Source organism: Bacillus rossius, chromosome 15 (genome assembly GCF_032445375.1).
Source record: "Bacillus rossius redtenbacheri isolate Brsri chromosome 15, Brsri_v3, whole genome shotgun sequence".
Lineage (NCBI taxonomy): Eukaryota > Metazoa > Arthropoda > Insecta > Phasmatodea > Bacillidae > Bacillus > Bacillus rossius.
Genome location: NC_086342.1, coordinates 2,204,317 through 2,225,769, shown reverse-complemented (window position 1 = coordinate 2,225,769; position 21,453 = coordinate 2,204,317). Strand labels below are relative to the sequence as shown.

Below are 21,453 nucleotides of genomic sequence, written 5' to 3'. Positions count from 1 at the left end.
ACGTCTGTACTGTGTGTGTGTTAAGACTTGATTGCACAACATTGACAAATTTACTACACCAAAAACTTACAAAATGAGTATGTAGATGTAATCGGAAAATGCACTCAAATACGACAAATACAAACACGCTTGATGCAAACTTTTCCTATAATTACTGGAAACATCATCTTCGGAGGCGCGATTGCCTTCTTCAGCGAACTACCATCAGTCCTCACAAAGCTAGCAGTTTGGCTGGTGGTGTATCATTACGATAAAAAAAAAAACTATTTAAACGAACTAATTATGTATAGATTCCCATCAACTCCTTTCTTTAATTTCTTCTCATAAATCAGTTCAATTACAATGCTAAATCAACAGCTACTGGGGGGAGGGGGGAAAAAGGAAAAGGCTCTCACTACTAGCCAGTGATATGCAACATTTAACCTCGGTAATGCAAAATCATGGTTAAGTTGAGAAAAAGTTACAAAAAAACTTTTTTTTTCCCCTGCACCTCCCGTTTGCAATTTTTCCGAACAATAACAAACCATTATTTACACTGCCTGTATTGTGCTCTTGATTTACCCATCCCTGTAAATTCGAAAAATGACATATTACAGATTCAGGAAATTAAGGAAATTATTTGTTTTATAATTAACTTGTTAATTTACGTACTTTGATAAAACGTCAAAAATTCGCGGGTGCACGGGAATAAGGGGATAAGTCCAATATTGGCAAAAATGTTTTTTTTTATGGTATGAAATAAAGGAGAACAAGCTCTACAAATTGGTCCAAATGGGTTAAGTCTAGCACCCTTGTGTGTTATTCTAAGGCACTGAACTTTTGGAATGATTAATTACTGATCTTGCATACTTGAAAGAACTTTAAATGTTTAATATCTTAAATTAAGTAATTTTGACATATCCCCTTTTTCCCGCGCACCCGCGAATTATTGAATTAATATTATGTATTATACTATTTCACAACATATTTATGAGGTATTAGAAAAGCCACACAGCAAAGCATCGTGCTGTAAAAAACTAGTGTAAAAGACTAGCGTTAGTTTAACGAACGGTAACTAGCTCTCTCCTATATCACTTTCTCCCTTGCTCTCTCTTTTCAAACGCCGTGGAAATTTCTGCGCTCGCTGGCACGTTGCAGCATGAGCGCCAACTGTAGGCCGCACCGAAAATTCAATGGTGCGTGCTTCTCGCTACTTCCTGTTACACATTTCCACCGCCAAATGCCGTATACCGAGAGCTAAGATCTTGCACATCAAAAGCAATCAGGGTTCAAAAATTATTCTGTCACTAAATCTTCACAAATGAAAAGGATCATTATATTAAATACACTGAAACACAATAATTGATAACTGAAATATTTTTTTTTTAATATCACTACGTTCTTACAAAATAATCTGATCAGTATAAACGTGTAGAAAAAAAAATTGCCAACACGTGCACAGCAATTCTGTATAACAATTACATCATAAGGCACACTATTAATACTACCACAGCAATAATGCTACAATTTTTCTACATGAAACTACTCCCACTTATCCATTATTTACTATGTCAGCAATCACAAAGGAAAGAATTCCTGAATGTTATTTGAGATAAAATGTTTTCATCAGTATGTAAATGGGTGTAATTACATTATGCCAACTGTCAATTCAGAAAATAACCCTTATAGATACAACACATTTAAATATATTTTTGTGTAGTAAATTATAAAAAAGTACAAATTTAATAGCCTTAACACAGAAAATAAACTGTTTAATTGCAGTCAACAAAACATTTTTAACATTACTTTAAACAAAAATTTAATTTTTGGTAGGGCTGGACCAATCAAATACTCAAATACCATCAAATCCTTAGTGTTTGAAGAATCTATATTCAAAGGAAAATTTTAAAGGAAATTAAATGAATTAAAAATTTAACACTCCTAACCTCTGAAGTTTACCAGGTAAAATTTTTCTTCATACCTGTCCTGTCATGTCTTAATAATTGTATTATCAACATGCAATTTTAAAAATAAAATTACATTATGCATTGATTCTGGAATGTAAGTTAGTGAAGCAAACATTTAAAGGGTTGTTTCAACACCATAATTTATAATTTGTTGTAAATTATTTTATTTTTGACCCTTTACACCTAGCTTCAGATTCGAAGGGGTATATTTGAGTTACTACTCTCTGGGATTTGAATTTGAGATTCGGATTCGAGAAAATTGGAATTTGACCTACCACTCATTTGTAGTTACAAAAATAGACCGAACATAGTACGCAAGTAATAAATTATTTCAATTATCTCTCACTCCAAAATTGCAAAACCCCTAATGGCCACACATTGATCTATTAATTGATAATACCAAAGATTTTTCTAAACATATATTTTTAAATACACATATTATAACATACACAAACACATAATCCATGAAGAAGGTCTTGAATTATTATGTCACCACACACATTTCCAGACAGAAACCTTGTTTCGAAAAGACATAATTGGACAAATTAAAGAACTGTAACCGGTTACTGTGCGCATTACGTATGTATTCAATCTGGATCTGTTTCGAATATAAATGTCCCAGCAAGAAAATTTTCATTCAATAAAATTTAACAAGTGACTTAGATATATTTAAGTTGGAATGCAGAATTAATAAAAATTTTAATACTACTTACCCCAATAAACCAAGTGTCAACCTGATTAAAAGGTAAAAAAATAGTTCCCAACGGCTAAAATAAATATCACTTTGGTAATATCATGTATTAACCCACAGAAACATCTGTAAAATTAATTATTAATCATCCAGGAAGTGTATCATTTGATGAAATAAAGCTACAGAAGAAAAAAAAATGCAGTAAAACGAATTTTTACTCCACTAAATTTCTTGGAAAAACAGCCACCAAATAATAGGTTTTATTAATGAAAAAATTATACTGAAAACTGGAAATAGAAAAATATAAATATTAATTTTCATTAAAATAAAATATAATGATGAGAATATGTTTAAATTTTAAATGAAATCATAAAACCAGGAACTAAAACATTATTTTTTTCCCCAAACTGAAATTTTATTTACGACAAACTACACCTCACAATAGTATTCACCAATTACCAAATACAACTTTTAAGTATCACATGTGCAGAGATTAAGTAACATGCTAAAACTACCTGCACCAAGCATGATTTTCTCACTAGTACGCATTTAATACTTGTACGATCACCGGCATTAGCAATGTCGGCCTGCTTGCATTCGCTGTGCTGGCAACGACGTTGTTCCCGGTACGAACCTCACGAAACAACGGCCACCGCAGACGAGCGGCTCGCGAAGCTGTACGGCTCAGCGGGAGCAGCCAATCAGGTCAGCAGGCTTCCTTCGATTCCAATCCCCGCACCCGCAAACAATGGCTGTACCGAACATGAAACGCACGGGTGAAGGGAAGAGGGAATTTTTTTTCCCGTCAAATTAAAACATAAAATGTTACAATGACTGTACACACACTCAAAATGCAAACATACGTTGTGTTCCATGACCGATTAAGCCCAACAGCTTGGAAAGACACTGTGCCATTTATATTCAGGAAATTAAAAAAAAAAACATTTTTCCGAAAATTGAAGTGTACTCAAAAAAACAATATAACTGAAATTTTTATTGACAAAACGTGCCACACGGTGTCGGACAGTAACGGGATGTCACAGCGGGGCGGCGCAGTCCCGCAGGATGTCCCCGGCCGCCGCGATGGCCCCGCCCAGGATGAACCGCACGAAGTTGTCCCCCGCGAGCGGCCCCAACACGTACAGCCCCGGCGGCGCGCGGACCGCCGCGTAGCTAAACGGATCCACCTGCGCCGGGTTGTGGTGGCAGTCGAGGGGCCGGGAGGGGTCGACGGCGAGCGCCAGGCCCGGGGGCAGGAACCCCAGGTCCGGGCGGGAGCCGATCAGGACCGCCACCACGGAGGCGCGGCACGCCGAGGTCTTGCCGTCGGGCCCCTGCAGCAGCACCTTCCTGTCGCCCGCTATCTCCAGCACCTGGTGCTCGGGCAGCGCCGTGTACAGGGGGTAGGAGCGGCCCCGGTCCGTCATCATCTGGTGCACCTGCAGACAGCATCGCAGCTCGTCACCTCTCTCGCCTCCAGTCCGGTCCGTTCGCGACACAGTCTACCCTCTCCCCTCCTTCAAGTCTCCACTTACACTTAATCGTCGCCAGTCGTAGACGGCCTCGCAACAACGTCCACACGACGTGTCACATTCCGGGTCGGTCCGGCAAAGCAACCCACAATAGTAACAATTTCCTGATCCACTTGAAAATTACATTGTTAATATGTGATGACTTTGAAAATTATTTTGAAGTAATTTAAAAAAAAAAAAAAAAAATGAACTATTTGTTTAATCATTTCTTTATGTCAAATAAATGAGTTTTTGACCAATAATTTGTTTTCAAAACCCAGAAATATAATTTACATACCGATTAGAGCTCCAATTCCAGATGACCATTTCTCACTGTCTTCATCGCTCGATTTAAAAAAAATTACTGAAATACTTCACTTAATTTTTTTAAAGCACAGTACATTTTCGAGATTGATGTCTAGGATGGAGAGGGGAGGGTGGGGGTTGAGAGATCAAAGTCACCCTCGGTCGACGGTGACGCCTGGGGTCCAATTTCTAGTTAGTGGTGGTCAAAAAAAAAAATATAAATATAAACTTAGAATCTGGCGTGAAATCATTTTATCACTCTTTCATCTCACTTTTGTGAGTTGTCGTTGACGCTGTCGTTGACGCAGCCGCACGCAACCACAAATTTATTACGATTTTGACAGCCAAGAAACATGAAATTTTTTTGTGATAGAAATGCAAACCATATCACGAAGTAGCCAGTGGCATTGCAGTTAAACCTAAAAATGTTTCAGTTCCGCAGTTCCGCAATGAATTAAATTCTCCTTATTTGTACAACCCAAAAAAAAGTTAAAAATGTAACTTTGGCAGATAATTATACAAAAAATATGCGCTGTATAAATTTTTCATTTCGTAAAAGTTAAACAATTGTATAAGTCTAAAAGTTGATCAGTGATTAATATAAATATAAAACCATGACTTGAAATGGGAGGCATGCCCTTAGGAAACCAAAAAATTAAAAGTTGGTGAAAAAACGCACTTGGTTAAAACCACTGGGAACAAAACAGACGTACAATGAAAATATTCGCCATTATGAACGTGAATAGTTTCTTTGCTATTCGCAAGTATTCAAGTTTATGAATGAATGTTCACATGCCCCTTGCAGATCACAAAACACAAACACGTGGCCATTCACTATTATGAATGTGAATAAGTTTGTTTGCTATTCGCAAGTATTATAGTTTACGAATGAATGTTCACACGCCCCTTGTAGATCACAAAACACGAACACGTGGCCATTCGCCATTATGAACGTGTGAACAGTTTCTTTGCTATTCGCAAGTACTCGCAGATCGGGGAAACGACGGAACACGTGGGAGCCGGGGCTCACCTTGTGGTACTCGGGGTACATGTCGACGGGCAGCTGCCGGCCGCTGAACTGCGGGGCCGTGCCGCGGAACACGTGCACCACGGGCAGGCCCCGGAACCGGGCGGCCATCACGGCGTCCGCCGCGCTCAGGCCCGCGCCCACGATCACCACCGGGTCGCAGCTAGCCTCCCTGGCCGTGCCTGCGACAGCGAGCGCGCAAGTCACGTGGCGCACGTCGACACGCTGTCTAACCCACACATCGCACGGTCATTCAAACGGTAACAAGGTAACAATGTAACAAGGTAACATGTAACGGTAACAAGGTAAAATGTAACGGTAACAAGGTAACATGTAACGGTAACAAGGTAACATGTAACGGTAACAAGGTAACATGTGACGGTTACAAAGTAACATGTAACGGTAACATGGTAACATGTAACGGTAACACGGTAACATGTAACGGTAACAAGGTAAAAATGTAACAAGGTAACATGTAACGGTAACAAGGTAACAAGTAACGGTAACAAGGTAACATGTAACGGTAACAAAGTAACATGTAACGGTAACAAAGTAACATGTAACGGTTACAAAGTAACATGTAACGGTAACATGGGATCAAATCGCATCTCTGAAAAATTTTCGATATAATTGCGGTTTTGAGCAGAATAAGCAATAAAAAAGGGAAACCTTTTTTTAACAACATGAACATAGTAGGAAAACAAATGTTAAACAAAAACCAAAATAGATGACAAAATACATATTGGGATTGAAAATAGAAACTGGTTGATAAAAAATTTAATGATGGAATATATTATTTTTTTTTTTTTTTGTAATTATAAAACCAATAATAGGTAACTGAACTAAAAGAAAATTTTTAAAATATTAGTTCAGACTAAAGTAAAATTCATACAAAATAAATAAACTACAATATATAAAAATTTTATTTAATACTGTGTGTATTCAGTACAGCTTTTTAATTAAATGAAATATAAAATGTTGGTATTTCAAAACAAAAGGAAAAAAAAATTTTTTTCTGGATAGTGGCTTAAATACATTGAAAGAAGTTTCCGTTGATGAATTTTTTTTCATTTTTTCTCTCCCATTTTATGTTCAATAACAACACTGGCCTATTCTCACAAAAAGCTACTTTGTCGTAGCCTGTCCAACCTGCCAACATTTAAAAATAACTATGATATATTCTCCTCTAACCAACCTTTGCCAAATACATACACTGTTGAGCTCAAATGACGATACTTAAAAAAAAAAGATGCAGCTGATTCAAGTTTTTTTGTACGTTATAGTGACTCAATTGCGCATGAGTTACTCAGTGAACATACTAACCCTACATTCGAGGCTCATAGCGATTACAACCTGCAAAAAACGAACTTGTAATATATATTTTTTTTAAAAAGTCTAGATAGTCTCTACTGATTGAAAAAATTCTTAAGTTTTCTGAAATTTTATAGATCATTTGTGCTCACACATTACATTACAACAGTTCAAAGAGGCGTGACATTGACAGAAAAAACCGTTTCCAAAAAAAAATATATTTTCTCTGTTCTGAACACAGTAGAACCCCTACCATACAAAATTCAAGAGGGTGTCAAAAATTTTGTAAAATGCAGGTAGTATAAAGTAAGGGAAATGTATGTTATTTTTTGCTCAGAGAACTGTGATGTTATAATACTTGAACATATTATACTCTGACATGCACATAATTGTTCATTAGTAGTGTCGGAAGCATTTCTAGATAAAATAATTAACATTAAAGACCCATGTTTACATTCAGTATAGAGTATAGGTAAGCATACATATATATATTTACAAACTTTCATACTTTAATTAGAAATTCATAATAACGTCTGACATTAGCTTGAATGTATTTTCTTTTCTTTAAAAAACCACCACACTGAACTGCAATTCCTTCAATGATGCAGGGCGCAGGGCGCAGGGTGCAGGGTGCAGGGTGCAGGGAGCAGGGTGCAGGGTGCAGGGTGCAGGGCGCAGGGTGCAGGGAGCAGGGTGCAGGGTGCAGGGTGCAGGGCGCAGGGAGCAGGGTGCATGGTGCAGGGGGCAGGGCGCAGGGTGCAGGGTGCAGGGTGCAGGGTGCAGGGCGCAGGGTGCATGGTGTAGGGGGCAGGGTGCAGGGCGCAGGGTGCAGGGTGCAGGGTGCAGGGTGCAGGGCGCAGGGTGCAGGGAGCAGGGTGCAGGGTGCAGGGCGCAGGGTGCAGGGAGCAGGGTGCAGGGTGCAGGGTGCAGGGCGCAGGGAGCAGGGTGCAGGGCGCAGGGTGCAGGGAGCAGGGAGCAGGGTGCAGGGTGCAGGGTGCAGGGAGCAGGGTGCAGGGCGCAGGGTGCATGGTGTAGGGGGCAGGGTGCAGGGCGCAGGGTGCAGGGTGCAGGGCGCAGGGCGCAGGGTGCAGGGAGCAGGGTGCAGGGCGCAGGGTGCAGGGTGCAGGGTGCAGGGAGCAGGGTGCAGGGTGCAGGGTGCAGGGTGCAGGGCGCAGGGTGCAGGGAGCAGGGTGCAGGGTGCAGGGTGCAGGGCGCAGGGAGCAGGGTGCAGGGCGCAGGGTGCAGGGAGCAGGGTGCAGGGTGCAGGGTGCAGGGAGCAGGGTGCAGGGCGCAGGGTGCATGGTGCAGGGTGCAGGGTGCAGGGCGCAGTGCGGAGGTCGCAGTGCGCAGGGCGCAGGGCGCAGGGTGCAGGGGGCAGGGAGCAGGGAGCAGGGAGCAGGGAGCAGGGAGCAGGGTGCAGGGCGCAGGATGCAGGGTGCAGGGTGCAGCATGAGGCCGGGGACGGACACCCACCGTCCCTGGCCACGCCGTGCTCGGCCGCCACGGCGTCCAGCGCGCGCTCGAGCCGCGACACGTCGTGCAGCACCCAGGGGTTCTCCAGCTCGCCCGGCGCGCGCAGGCGGTTGGGCAGGTCGTGGCCGCCCGTGGCCAGCACCACGGCGCGGCACACGTAGCTGAAGGCCTGGCCGCTGGCCGCGTCGTGGCCCTCCACCTTCCAGCGCGCGCGTCGCTCCCGCCCGCTACAGCAGCACTGCGCATGCGCCCGCCTGGTTGACTCGTGTGCCGTGTTCACACTACATTCCAGTACACCTCTAACAAAATGCTTTCTCGCACTTTTCCTGAATGAAACTTTCCCATTCCCTCAACTAAATTATTAAAATAATTTACCTACAGTGAAACACTAACAAAAATTTCCTACACAATGAATTTAAAAAATTTCACACTGAACTAATATGTATATATATATATATATATTTAATTTTACCCTTATAATACAGTGAAAGGTAATGACAGCTATGATCAACTACATTTGGAGAAGGGGGGAAGAGACAGCTCCCTGTAACAACCAGCACAAAAACAAAAAGTACAAGTTCTACCCCACCAGGACTCGTACCCGGATCGCTCCTTGACGTGAGGAGAGTGATGTGGTGAGAGACTCCGAGCACAGCGAGACAGGTGATATTCTGCATTGACGATCCACTAGGAGGACCTATGGGAACGATAAGCTTCCCCCACCCCTAGCAAAAACAAAATCCTAATCCTTAGAACTAAAAAAAAGCTGGATGTTTAACAAAAATTATCTACCCCAGTCCAGATTCAACCTGCCATGACCATTAGATTTTTTTTTTTTTTAAGTATTGGAATTTTTTTTTGTGGTAATCTACGATGTGCATAATTTTTTGAAATAGTGTGTCTGGGAGTGGTACTCACTAGGGTTGCAAACCAGAAAACCCCTATACTTTTGATATCTGGTAAAAGAACCAGGTGACTGATTCCTGGTTTCGGTACTTTCGTTACTCGACGTACAACAGCGTAAAAATTTTGTTTTCTATTGCGCGCTGAGGTTACTTCCATATTGATACTCCCCTCTGGCGAGGCGAGTGAAGTGGGCGGAGTAAGTCGGTCGACGGTCTTGTGTCCGGACTGCTGTGTACATACATGCCCGTGGTTGACTTTACGTAACGATATATTTTCTTTTAGGTTTGTTATGGAATGAATAAGTGATACTTTTAAGTTGATAATTATGAGATTTTTCACTTGTTATTCTTCCTTTCTAAAGTTAAAGATTGAGACTGAGAATGTGATTTGTTTACTTTAACGTAAATACATTTTGGAATAAAAAATTGCAGCACAAATGTTTATCTCTCAACTGTTGGTCACTAAAACTTGTTCGGTTCTACTTATATCTCCGATGGCCACACCCGTTAATAAATAGAAAGGAACAAGTCAGGTACTCACGGAGGTAGTGTCGAGCGGGGCCTCGAGCGGGGTGACTGCCGTGACGACGGCCCCGTCGCGGAAGTAGCGCGCCAGCCTCTTGGCGCGCACGTAGTCGGCGTAGTAGCGCGCGACCAGGCGCGCGGGCACCCGGGAGTCGCGCGGGGGCTGCCCGCACCCCGCCTGGCCCGCCTCCCAGCGCCTGAACGGCAGGTCCGGCAGCTCCATCCAGCTGCCCAGGCTGATGGTCAGCACGTTGCCGTCCATGGTCTGCACCACGCATCAACACCCTTCACCACGCTGTCACCACGCTGTCACCACACGCCAACACCCTTCACATACACGTCAACACCCTTCACCACGCTGTCACCACACGCCAACACCCTTCACATACACGTCACCACACGCCAACTCCCTTCACATACACGTCAACACCCTTCACCACAGTCCAAACACACCTTTGCTTAACTCTAAACGGCATTTCACAGAGTGTCATCACGCGTCAACACCCTTCACCACACGTCACCACACGTCACCACACGTCACCACACGTCACCACACGTCACCAGGCGTCACCAGGCGTCAACACACTTCACCAGGCGTCAACACACTTCACTACGCAACACCACACGTCAACACACATCACCACACGTCAACATGCGTCACCACGCGTCACCACGCTTCACCCCACATCACCATGGGTCATCACGCATCACCCTACTTCACCACGGGTAATCACGCATCAACACACGTCAACACACAAACAGTCAAAATCAGCCGATCGTCAAACGTGTGAAAGCACAGTCAACACAGAGAATTCTGCGGAAGAAATTGTCTGTTTGGTTTCATCGCTGGCATCACTGTTTTGCTTTTTTTTCCAAAATTTTTTTTTTTGTATCACAGCTGAGTTGGTCCGTGCGTCGCGGTGTTTGTTCAAGGTTGTTGTTTGTCTGCATTTTCTGTTCCGTGTCGAACGTGTTAGCCTGCAGTGTTCATCTTTATTTTCAGTCAAATTCCTTCCAAAAGGTTTATCTGTGCATTCACACATTTTACATAGGCTGATTTTTGGGTTGGTTTTTCCGAGTGTTATGTGTGTTCATTTTTTTGTCCACTCTCGTGGCCAGGGCCGGATTTAGGGGAGGCAACCGGGGCGAAAGCTCCAAGGCCTCCACAAACGGACTCATACAAAAAGGACTATGGTAAAGACCAATCTCCGGAACTATTTTACTACCAAATTCTCGCAGATCAAAATTTCAGATCTACATTTCCAAACCTTTAAATTGCATTGAGAATGTATTTGGTTTTGATGGTTTCAAATTGCACTGGAGAGCGCTCATTTTCAAAAAAGAAAATTATAAAAAAAAAAATAGGCTCCGAACCACGATGGGACAAAACCGTCTATCGAAGCTTTCTCTCCTGAGCACTGAAAGCGATTTACTCCGGGATTTGGATTTCAGTGAAATCATCAACGATTTTTCGGCGGAAAAAAAAAAGCTCGGAAGGAACCGGTTCATCAACACCAAAATTTAATGTCATATAATTCTTGTCTCCGATTATATTTATGTATTTTTTTGAGAATCTACTCGATTTCACAATATATTATTTATTGGAAAACTCGACTGAAAAATTTTTTTTTATTTCATTTGGGAAATAATTTGGGGCCAGGGGGCCTCCGCTCCTCTGTTGCCCCCAGGCCTCCAGACCTCTGAACCCGGCCCTGCTCGCGGCATCTCGACGACGCGCAGTGTCCGGAAGGAACGCACCTGCCAGACGCCGCCCGGCGGGCCCTTGCCCAGCACCACGTGGTCGGCGCGCATGCGCGGCTCGGCCCGCCACTCCAGCAGCGAGGGGTGGTCCAGTCCCAGGTCGGCGCAGGGGTGCGCCAGCATGTCCGCCAGCAGCGACACGGGGCTGCGCGACCGCCCTTCCAGCCCCTGCGGCACGGCACACACACGCACGCACTCCAGGCTGTCCACAAGGAAAAAAAAAATATTTCGTACCAACTCAGGCAAGAAAAAAAGTACATGATTATAATTTTCTATGGTTTTTAACAATTTAGGAAGTCATTATGACATTGCAATGCTCAATATCACACCGCACACACATACATTACATAGTTTTCAAAAATAATTACGCTTAATAATAAAACATAATTGGAGTTACTGTAATATTATCATATTAAAGAAAAAAGTACTAGATCTGAGCGTAAATGTACTAGACCACTAAAAGTACTAGATCTAGTACGAGAGTACTAACTGTGGACACCCTGACGCACTCCCGCTCAGCCCGGCAGCAGGCCAGGGCACGCTAGGGCCTGGTGAACTACACAGGTCATCAGCGTTGGACTTTTTAAACGTGATAACGTCTTATAAATCGATGAACGCCCGGCTGCACGCACGAAAAAGCACGACTCTGTCACGTTCCGCCTGAGCCGAGCGTTCAACATGCCAACCACCGTGAGAGAAAAAATCTTCTACAATATCAAACAGGTTAAGACGGGCTTTTTAAAAGCAGCAATTTAAAAAAGCGATCGTGGGTTCTACTCCCGGCCACGCCGAAAAAAAAAAATGTTTTTTTTTTTTTTTTTCCCCCCGGTTAATTCTAAGATTATATCCATACATCTAACTGTAAATGATTCGGAGAGACTTTACCATTTCTTTGTGACGTTGCAACTCCAAATAGTTATTTCAGATGGTAATAGGTAGTGTCGGTAACTCATTTCCCTATGATAATTATACATAAATATAGTTTAAAAAACTAAAAAAAACATGCTTTTAAAGAATATTAAACTAAAAAGTTAAAAATAAATATAGTTTAAAAAACTAAATAAACATGCTTTTAAAGATTATCAAACTAAAAAGTAAAAAATAATTTTAAAATTTAATTTATGACAATAGTATATAAGCAATACTAGTATAAATGAGAAAAAAGCATGGGGCGCTTAATATACAAAAAATATGGCACAAAGCGCCTCAAGCTTTTTTCTCATTTATACTAGTATTGCTTATATACTATTGTCATAAATTAAATTTTAAAATTATTTTTTACTTTTTAGTTTGATAATCTTTAAAAGCATGTTTCTTTAGTTTTTTAAACTATATTTTTTGCGAATTATTTACTTCATGTGGTATAAAATTTTTAAATTATTTGTGATGCAAGTGATGGTCAGTAGGTGATTGGTTCGTCCTCGTTTGTGTGCAAGAAAGTAAAACATGCTGAAGGTAAGGGGCCCTACATTGCACTTAAAAAATATTAGTTTACCGTTAAGTTTGGTTCAAATAAATAAATAGCCATATAAGTAAAATCACGTCAATTGTTGTATTCCATCTAGTATAAGCTGTTAGTACTGGGTACTTAATATGAATAGAACAAATTTAAGCATTTTAATCTGTCAGGTGGGGGGAGAGTCAGGCGGGGGGAGAGTCAGGCGGGGGGAGAGTCAGGCGGGGGGAGAGTCAGGCGGGGGGAGAGTCAGGCGGGGGGAGAGTCAGGCGGGGGGAGAGTCAGGCGGGGGGAGAGTCAGGCGGGGGGAGAGTCAGGCGGGGGGAGAGTCAGGCGGGGGGAGAGTCAGGCGGGGGGAGAGTCAGGCGGGGGGAGAGTCAGGCGGGGGGAGAGTCAGGCGGGGGGAGAGTCAGGCGGGGGGAGAGTCAGGCGGGGGGAGAGTCAGGCGGGGGGAGAGTCAGGCGGGGGGGGAGTCAGGCGGGGGGAGAGTCAGGCGGGGGGAGAGTCAGGCGGGGGGGGAGTCAGGCGGTGGGGAGTCAGGCGGGGGGGGAGTCAGGCGGTGGGGAGTCAGGCGGGGGGGAGTCAGTCGGGGGGAGTCAGGCGGGGGGAGTCAGGCGGGGGGAGTCAGGCGGGGGGAGTCAGGCGGGGGGAGTCAGGCGGGGGGAGTCAGGCGGGGGGGGGGAGTCAGGCGGGGGGAGTCAGGCGGGGGGAGTCAGGCGGGGGGAGTCAGGTGGGGGGAGTCAGGCGGGGGGAGTCAGGCGGGGGGAGTCAGGCGGGGGGAGTCAGGCGGGGGGAGTCAGGCGGGGGGAGTCGGGCGGGGGGAGTCAGGGGGGGAGTCAGGTGGGGGGAGTCAGGTGGGGGAGTCAGGGGGGAGCTGACCTGCGACAGGAAGTGCAGGTCCTGCTCCAGCAGGGAGCGCTCCCGGGGGGTCGCCCTGAGCCGCGCCGTCAGCATCTCGTCGGCGGGGTGCGGCTGGCCCGTGTAGTAGGGCGCGTGGCCCGCCAGCATGTAGGACAGCATCACGCCCGCCGGGCCGTTACCTACGGGCACACCAACACACCTTCTGTTATCTCCTAGCCTAACTACAACTAAGTGTATTCGGGAGGGACATAGGAGCGTCTCAGGCCGAAGCCTACACGCCCCGCCATGCAGGGAGAGGGTCGCATGCATCGTGTGCTAGGAGGGGATTGGCCAGCCATGGCAGCGATTGGCGCCATGACTAACTCCCCTCACTCTTAAATCTAGACTATAACTAGAGATAGGTTGGGCCCAGGTAAAACCTGCACAGACACAGGGAAAACCCCTGGGCACTGTCATGCGGGGTGCAAATTTGCATGCATGAAGTTTAGTAGGATACAGGAGACAAGAGGATGGGTCTGGATGAATAGTTGGACAGAGTAGAAAAGAGTCTACCATGTAGGGGGTTGGGCACTTGGACTCGTGTATGACTGGATCTAGTGACCAGGGACGCGAGCGCCCCTGGTGGTGAGTGGCTACACTTACCACTTACTCCGCCGCCAGTCAGCACTGCAGGCACCCCCCCCCCTCCCCTAGGAGTTATTAGTCACACTGTTGTCCGCCAGGTGGTAGGCAGCGCCCCTGCGGTTATGAACCCCGGCCTCAAGGCTGATCTGAACAACTTGCTAACGGATCTTACTGAAATATGGTGCATGTTTATCAATTATTCAATACTATCCTAGTGGAAAAAATGAAATGTGTTCAATACCAGTTGCTTAAAACTAGAACTCTTTGCTTTTAATTTATCTGCAATAACATTTAAATCTCATCAATTACATGGAATGAGGATTTTTTTTTTTTTTACATATACACAAGGCTACACTTAAATAAACACTTCCGTGTAGTTTTCTGTTGATGAACTGACACAAATGTAAGAAATTAATTAGTATTAATTTACCAAGTTACTTGAATTAATATTTTACAAGCAATTTGCATTTATATTTGGAATTTATTTACCTATGTATCTTTTCAAAAAAAAATTATTTCTATTTTTTTTTCTCAGAATATGTTTTCATAGGTAATGTATTTAAAGATGATAAATGATGACATCTTTGTCACAATATGCGAGTGTTCAAGAAAACACGAGTGAAGTTTTTTTTTTTCCCAAAACAAACGTGATTTTTTTTTCTGTAAACTACTGTCTCTTCCCAGAGGTAAAACAAACTCAAACAGTTTCTAAAAAATTTTAAGAAAATTATTACGGAACAGAGACACTGTCATCTGTGAGAAGTCATAAGAACTACAACCTTTCATCATGAAAAGAGGTATAATTTAGAAACCCCCTTTCCGTTTTGAGCTTCTCACGTCCTTGGTTGACAGGCATGCCGATTTCAGTTGTTTGGACTACGAGAAATTTTACCGTACTTTTAAACAGAATATTTCTAACAAATGACTGAGAATGTTTTGCTCCGTTATGAAGCGGTGCGTGAACACGGAGCAGGAAGGTGGAAGGTGGAAGGTGGAGAGGCAGCATCACGCACCCACAACCACGACATCCTTGTAGACAGCACCGCCCGGTACAGCGGTCCCAGCGCTGTGGTTCCTCATGGCGGCGGCAGGGGGCTCGCGGAGACAGCGTCACTTCCTGGGTCGCCTGCAACACCAGAGTGTGGCGTACCGTCCACTGTTGAAGTTCCGTAGTCCGTCACGGGGACGCACCACAACGCCCAAATACCACAACGACGAAATGCCAAATTGACCACAACGCCGACAGCTAGAAAACTGCTGTGTACCACAACGCCGAAATACACTAACGCCGATAAATGTCATTGCAGAACTGCCACAAAGGTTAGCTTAGACCAGGTTAGCTTAGACCAGGTTAGCTTAGACCAGGTTAGCTTAGACCAGGTTAGCTTAGACCAGGTTAGCTTAGACCAGGTTAGCTTAGACCAGGTTAGCTTAGACCAGGTTAGCTTAGACCACGTTAGCTTAGACCACGTTAGCTTAGACCACGTTAGCTTAGACCACGTTAGCTTAGACCACGTTAGCTTAGACCAGGTTAGCTTAGACCACGTTAGCTTAGACCACGTTAGCTTAGACCACGTTAGCTTAGACCAGGTTAGCTTAGACCAGGTTAGCTTAGACCAGGTTAGCTTAGACCAGGTTAGCTTATACTAGGTTAGCTTAGACTAGGTTAGCTTAGACTAGGTTAGCTTAGACTAGGTTAGCTTAGACTAGGTTAGGCTAGGATAGGCTAGGTTAGGTTATATTAAGCTAGGTTAGGTTAGGTAAGGTAAGGTTTGATTGTGGTATTTCGGCGTTAAGGTACATTTAAGAAACACACACAAATTCATTCAGTTGTTATTTCGGCGTTGTGGTACACAGCAGTTTTATATCCGTCGGCGTTGTGGTCAATTTTGACATTCGGCGTTATGGTATTTCGGCGTTGTGGTAACGACCCGTCCGTCACCCATCCGTCCGTCTTTCATAATACACGCCGACAATAAAATTAAACTTTAATTAATTTTATCAAAGGTGGTCTCGTCATCTTAACAGTTTCACGATGCCGGACAACAATGGTCTGTGGGCCAACACAAAGTTTTTTTTTTTAAATTTCTGAACACGAAAATGCATAACATGCTATACGACATTAGTCATGCTGATTATAAAAATGAGAAAAATAAATTCCTGGAAAAAAAAAATTAAAAAAACAACTGCCGGTGTTCTACAATAAAATGGAGCTTTGTAACTACATTTACAATTACAAAGTCTCCGTCCATGGCTGTAGTCACATTGAAAGTTTATAAATGTTTTGTAAAAATCTGTAACGTAGTGCAATAAGCAATTTCGTGTTCATAAAGCAATTTTTAAAGTTTCGTTGGGACGGAAAACACACATTTTCGTTTCTGCTGGGCACGATTCTCATCAACTGTTTCCAACATCCAACTCTTATAAATAAAATATTAGAATGGAAATTAAGTCCATCCAACTTGTCGAACAAAAGTGGCTGCTTTAGGAAAGTTTCTGGTGACGTCATAGCCCTCAAAACTTTATTTGCCCCACTTTTTTTTTAAAGCTGAAACTGGACAGAGTTGGAGTATAACATCGGCCTAAGTATAGTTTTCAGCTGACGTTGACGGTATGACAGGATTCGATTCGATGTTGGGATTCGCTAAACGTGGAAAAAAAACCGCCTCGTTATTTATTTGTTCCGTGGCCTGTCAACGACTTCTGCGTCGCCCGATATAACTCGCTCGATGAAAAAAAAAAAAAGGGGGGGGGCCCTTATCTTATCACTCCGCCTCATTCACACAAACGCAGTCTGCAGCTATAGTGTCTCTCTCTTAGTTGACAGCACAGAGTAAACGGCACATCATAGATTGATATTGTACTAACCCGGCTTATTAACATTACAAATATTATTAATGTGCGACATCTTAGGTCTCGGTATGCCGTCATTTGTTGGAAGTTATTCCGCAAATGCGACGGAAGTCAAAGAACGTTAAATGTTAAAACAACCAGTGCTGCCATATGGAGCGAACCAAAGTTCACAAAGCCAAAGGCTTTATTGTTATAAAATATTTTAGTGAATTTTAATAAGATGGACATTAATTACCCCAGACCAGGGTGTTGTATTTTTTTTTTTTTAAGTCTTTTTCGTTTTTGTCGGGAGCCGTTTCAGCATAAAATTTCCGTCTGCAAATGACTCGATAGTCGAAGCGAATTCCAGCGGCGGATGCGGAAACTACGAGCCATTCGCGTCCAGAAATGCAGTTAAGAACACAATTTTCATATATTTATCAAACTCAGCATTATTATAAATAATAATACGTTAAATTTCGTGTCCGAGTTGCGTATTATAAGTGTACTTGCAACATGGGAACACGTGAATTTGCTCGTTACCGAGGTTAGATCTTACACATCACTGGCGAGATCTAAAACACTCGCTCATATTATTAGCATACCTTCGTTAGTTAAAGTAAGTTTCAATGCTATGTACATATATTTTTATAATTTTACTATAAGCTGATTTTCGAAGACCATAAAACAGTGTATATTGACAGAATTATTGCAATTGTAATTATTCTGGAAGAAAAAATAATAATCAAATTCTAAACAGCAATTATTAATTTCACAGAAGGTATTAGTAGTAGTCGGTCACTTATCAGTAACAAGCCATTACATTTAATTTTTTACTATGTTCGAAAGAGCAAAAATTATTAAATTAAAACACAAAAAGATTTGACAAAAAGCTTGAAAACCTTAGAAAGTAAAAAATTGAATACTATCAGATAACAAGGAAATGAATTACCAAAATTCTCATTCCAAAATTTCCTTTACAAAAATTCAATCTTTCACGTGCATATATAAAGAGTATCCGTCACATTGTAAAGTATCGATACACCGTTCCTTTTGGCGTCCCTGTGCTGTGTCTGTTAGTGTTGTTGCATCTTCATGTATTTTTTAATTATTATTTTTTCTGGCCAAGCTATGTTTTTTTTAATTACAAATTAAAAATTCTGATTCGTGTACTGTTAATTATGATATGCACGATGACTTTACGACCCAGAAAAAAGTAATTCTACGTCTTCAAGCTGCCAACACACACTAGGTAACAGTATAAAACTGTAGGTAGGTGAGGGGAAAGTAGCTGAGACAGAGGAAGCTGAGAACCCCGGAGCCACTCACCTCCCGAGCAGACATCTGGCTATCCACGAGGTCGGAATACTCACCTCCCGAGCAGACATCTAGCTAGCCACGAGGTCGGACCACTCACCTCCCAAGCAGACATCTGGCTGGCCACTAGGTCGGGCCACTCTACTCACGAGCAGTCATCTAGCTAGCCACGAGGTCGGGCCACTCACCTCCCGAGCAGACATCTGGCTATCCACGAGGTCGGAATACTCACCTCCCGAGCAGACATCTAGCTAGCCACGAGGTCGGGCCACTCACCTCCCGAGCAGACATCTAGCTAGCCACGAGGTCGGGCCACTCACCTCCCGAGCAGACATCTAGCTAGCCACGAGGTCGGGCCACTCACCTCCCGAGCAGACATCTGGCTATCCACGAGGTCGGAATACTCACCTCCCGAGCAGACATCTAGCTAGCCACGAGGTCGGACCACTCACCTCCCAAGCAGACATCTGGCTGGCCACTAGGTCGGGCCACTCTACTCACGAGCAGTCATCTAGCTAGCCACGAGGTCGGGCCACTCACCTCCCGAGCAGACATCTGGCTATCCACGAGGTCGGAATACTCACCTCCCGAGCAGACATCTAGCTAGCCACGAGGTCGGGCCACTCACCTCCCGAGCAGACATCTGGCTATCCACGAGGTCGGAATACTCACCTCCCGAGCAGACATCTAGCTAGCCACGAGGTCGGGCCACTCACCTCCCGAGCAGACATCTGGCTATCCACGAGGTCGGAATACTCACCTCCCGAGCAGACATCTAGCTAGCCACGAGGTCGGGCCACTCACCTCCCGAGCAGACATCTGGCTATCCACGAGGTCGGAATACTCACCTCCCGAGCAGACATCTAGCTAGCCACGAGGTCGGACCACTCACCTCCCAAGCAGACATCTGGCTGGCCACTAGGTCGGGCCACTCTACTCACGAGCAGTCATCTAGCTAGCCACGAGGTCGGGCCACTCACCTCCCGAGCAGACATCTGGCTATCCACGAGGTCGGAATACTCACCTCCCGAGCAGACATCTAGCTAGCCACGAGGTCGGGCCACTCACCTCCCGAGCAGACATCTGGCTATCCACGAGGTCGGAATACTCACCTCCCGAGCAGACATCTAGCTAGCCACGAGGTCGGGCCACTCACCTCCCGAGCAGACATCTGGCTATCCACGAGGTCGGAATACTCACCTCCCGAGCAGACATCTAGCTAGCCACGAGGTCGGGCCACTCACCTCCCGAGCAGACATCTAGCTAGCCACGAGGTCGGGCCACTCACCTCCCGAGCAGACATCTGGCTATCCACGAGGTCGGAATACTCACCTCCCGAGCAGACATCTAGCTAGCCACTCACCTCCCGAGCAGACATCTAGCTAGCCACTCACCTCCCGAGCAGACATCTAGCTAGCCACTCACCTCCCGAGCAGACATCTGGCTGGCCACGAGGAGGTCGCCGCGCGAGTTCAGAAGCACGCACCAGAACACCCTGCTGTCCGCTAGTAGACTGGGCCGCGCGGCGCGCCACGCGGTGGTTATATAACCGCGGGGCCTGCCCAGTCATCGCGATAACCCTGTCCGCTCCCGCTTCGTCACGACGCCGCAAGGTCACCGCGCTATCGCGGGCACACGGAGTGTTCTTGACCGTGAGCTGTGTGTCCGGCCGAGCTACCGCAGCGCTGTCAACAGGAGTTCATCTTGCAGGTGATGCGATGTACGCAGATCACAAGAGACGGGAAAAATTTCGAGAATTCATTTCGCGATAGGCTAATATACAAATCATTATACCTCAGTGCTGCCTCTGCTACTGTCTCACAACTCACCTGGATGACTCTGGGCCAATGAGATACACCCAACCAAATCTTTATCGAATCACAGGCTGCTACGCTGGAACGTCTCACAAGACAGCTGCCAATGAGTGGGTGGAATTTGACCGAGTGTACGTAGAACTATGGATTTCATCCTGCAGGACATTGAACCCGCGATTTTTCCCGGTCCCTACAGATCACGTTTGAAGTTACAGCCCAAATGACGTAACATGTACAGAGTGTTGAGGGAGTGGCAGGAACGGGGGAAGAGCAAAATCCCTGGGGCCTGGTTGAGTTTCGGGTTTGTTTAAACAGAATCCATAAGAAAACCTGAAAGTTAAGTGGAGCGTGTGAATTGCATTTACAGTTATCGGCACAGTAAAGTAGGCGGTCTTTTGAGTTGTGAAGTTTGGAATGTCGTGATTTAAAATAACCGCCGCCGTGGCTCGACGTCTGACCACGAGATGTCGTCGCGCGCGAGAACCTGCGCAGGGCCGCGCGGGATCTCCAGTGTTTCCAGGGTGGTTAGTCCTTCGGTCACGTGCACAGCCATTATTTAACATTCTTTTGATCTGTTAAAAACGAGCGTTCGGGAAAGAAAAGACATTACACAACAACAACAAAAAATGGGGGCTGTCTGTAAAGTCTGTTTACGGACGATAAATTTTACGTGATAACGTCATAAGAAAACATTGATGCAAAAATGCATACTTTATTAATTTTCATATATTATTTACAGTTTTTCTTTGCAAATTTAATTAAAATAATTTGTTTAAATATAATAACGAACAATTAGTTTAAAAGCCCGCCTTAACCTGTTTGATATTATAGAAGATCTCGCACGGTGGTTGGCCGGTTCTTGCACGCTCGGCTCGGGCGGAACGTGACAATGAGTCTTGCTTTTTTTCGTGCGTGCAGCCGGCGTCCATCGATTTATAAGACGTTATCACGTCAAAAAAATCTGAAGACTGTAAACATGATCGGTGTGTATCTCATCAGTAGAGACCTTCAAAATTCGCGGATTTATTTCGTGATATGCTACAATTCAAATAATTATACCTTAGCGCTGCTTCTGCAATTGGTTCACTGTTGA

General features: G+C 44.5%; 1 protein-coding gene across 4 annotated transcripts in view; it reads right to left on the bottom strand.

Moving 5' to 3' along the window:
* Window positions 1-1,341: 1,341 nt before the first annotated feature.
* LOC134539344 (oxidative stress-induced growth inhibitor 1-like) overlaps window positions 1,342-21,453 on the bottom strand; it is a 63,911-nt gene continuing 43,799 nt past the window's right edge. For 2 of the 4 annotated variants that reach the window (XM_063381292.1, XM_063381290.1), the window contains exons 2-8: window positions 15,411-15,523; window positions 13,792-13,952; window positions 11,454-11,624; window positions 9,712-9,960; window positions 8,266-8,503; window positions 5,485-5,663; window positions 1,342-4,076 (exon numbers count right to left, since the gene is read on the bottom strand). In XM_063381292.1, the coding sequence (XP_063237362.1) occupies window positions 3,675-4,076; window positions 5,485-5,663; window positions 8,266-8,503; window positions 9,712-9,960; window positions 11,454-11,624; window positions 13,792-13,952; window positions 15,411-15,477 (1,467 nt within the window). In that variant the 5' untranslated portion in view covers window positions 15,478-15,523 and the 3' untranslated portion in view covers window positions 1,342-3,674. Of the gene's footprint in view, window positions 4,077-5,484; window positions 5,664-8,265; window positions 8,504-9,711; window positions 9,961-11,453; window positions 11,625-13,791; window positions 13,953-15,410; window positions 15,524-18,558; window positions 18,580-19,971; window positions 20,163-21,453 lie in introns of those variants that run through there. The other 2 variants (XM_063381291.1, XM_063381293.1) reach the window with 2 other exon arrangements.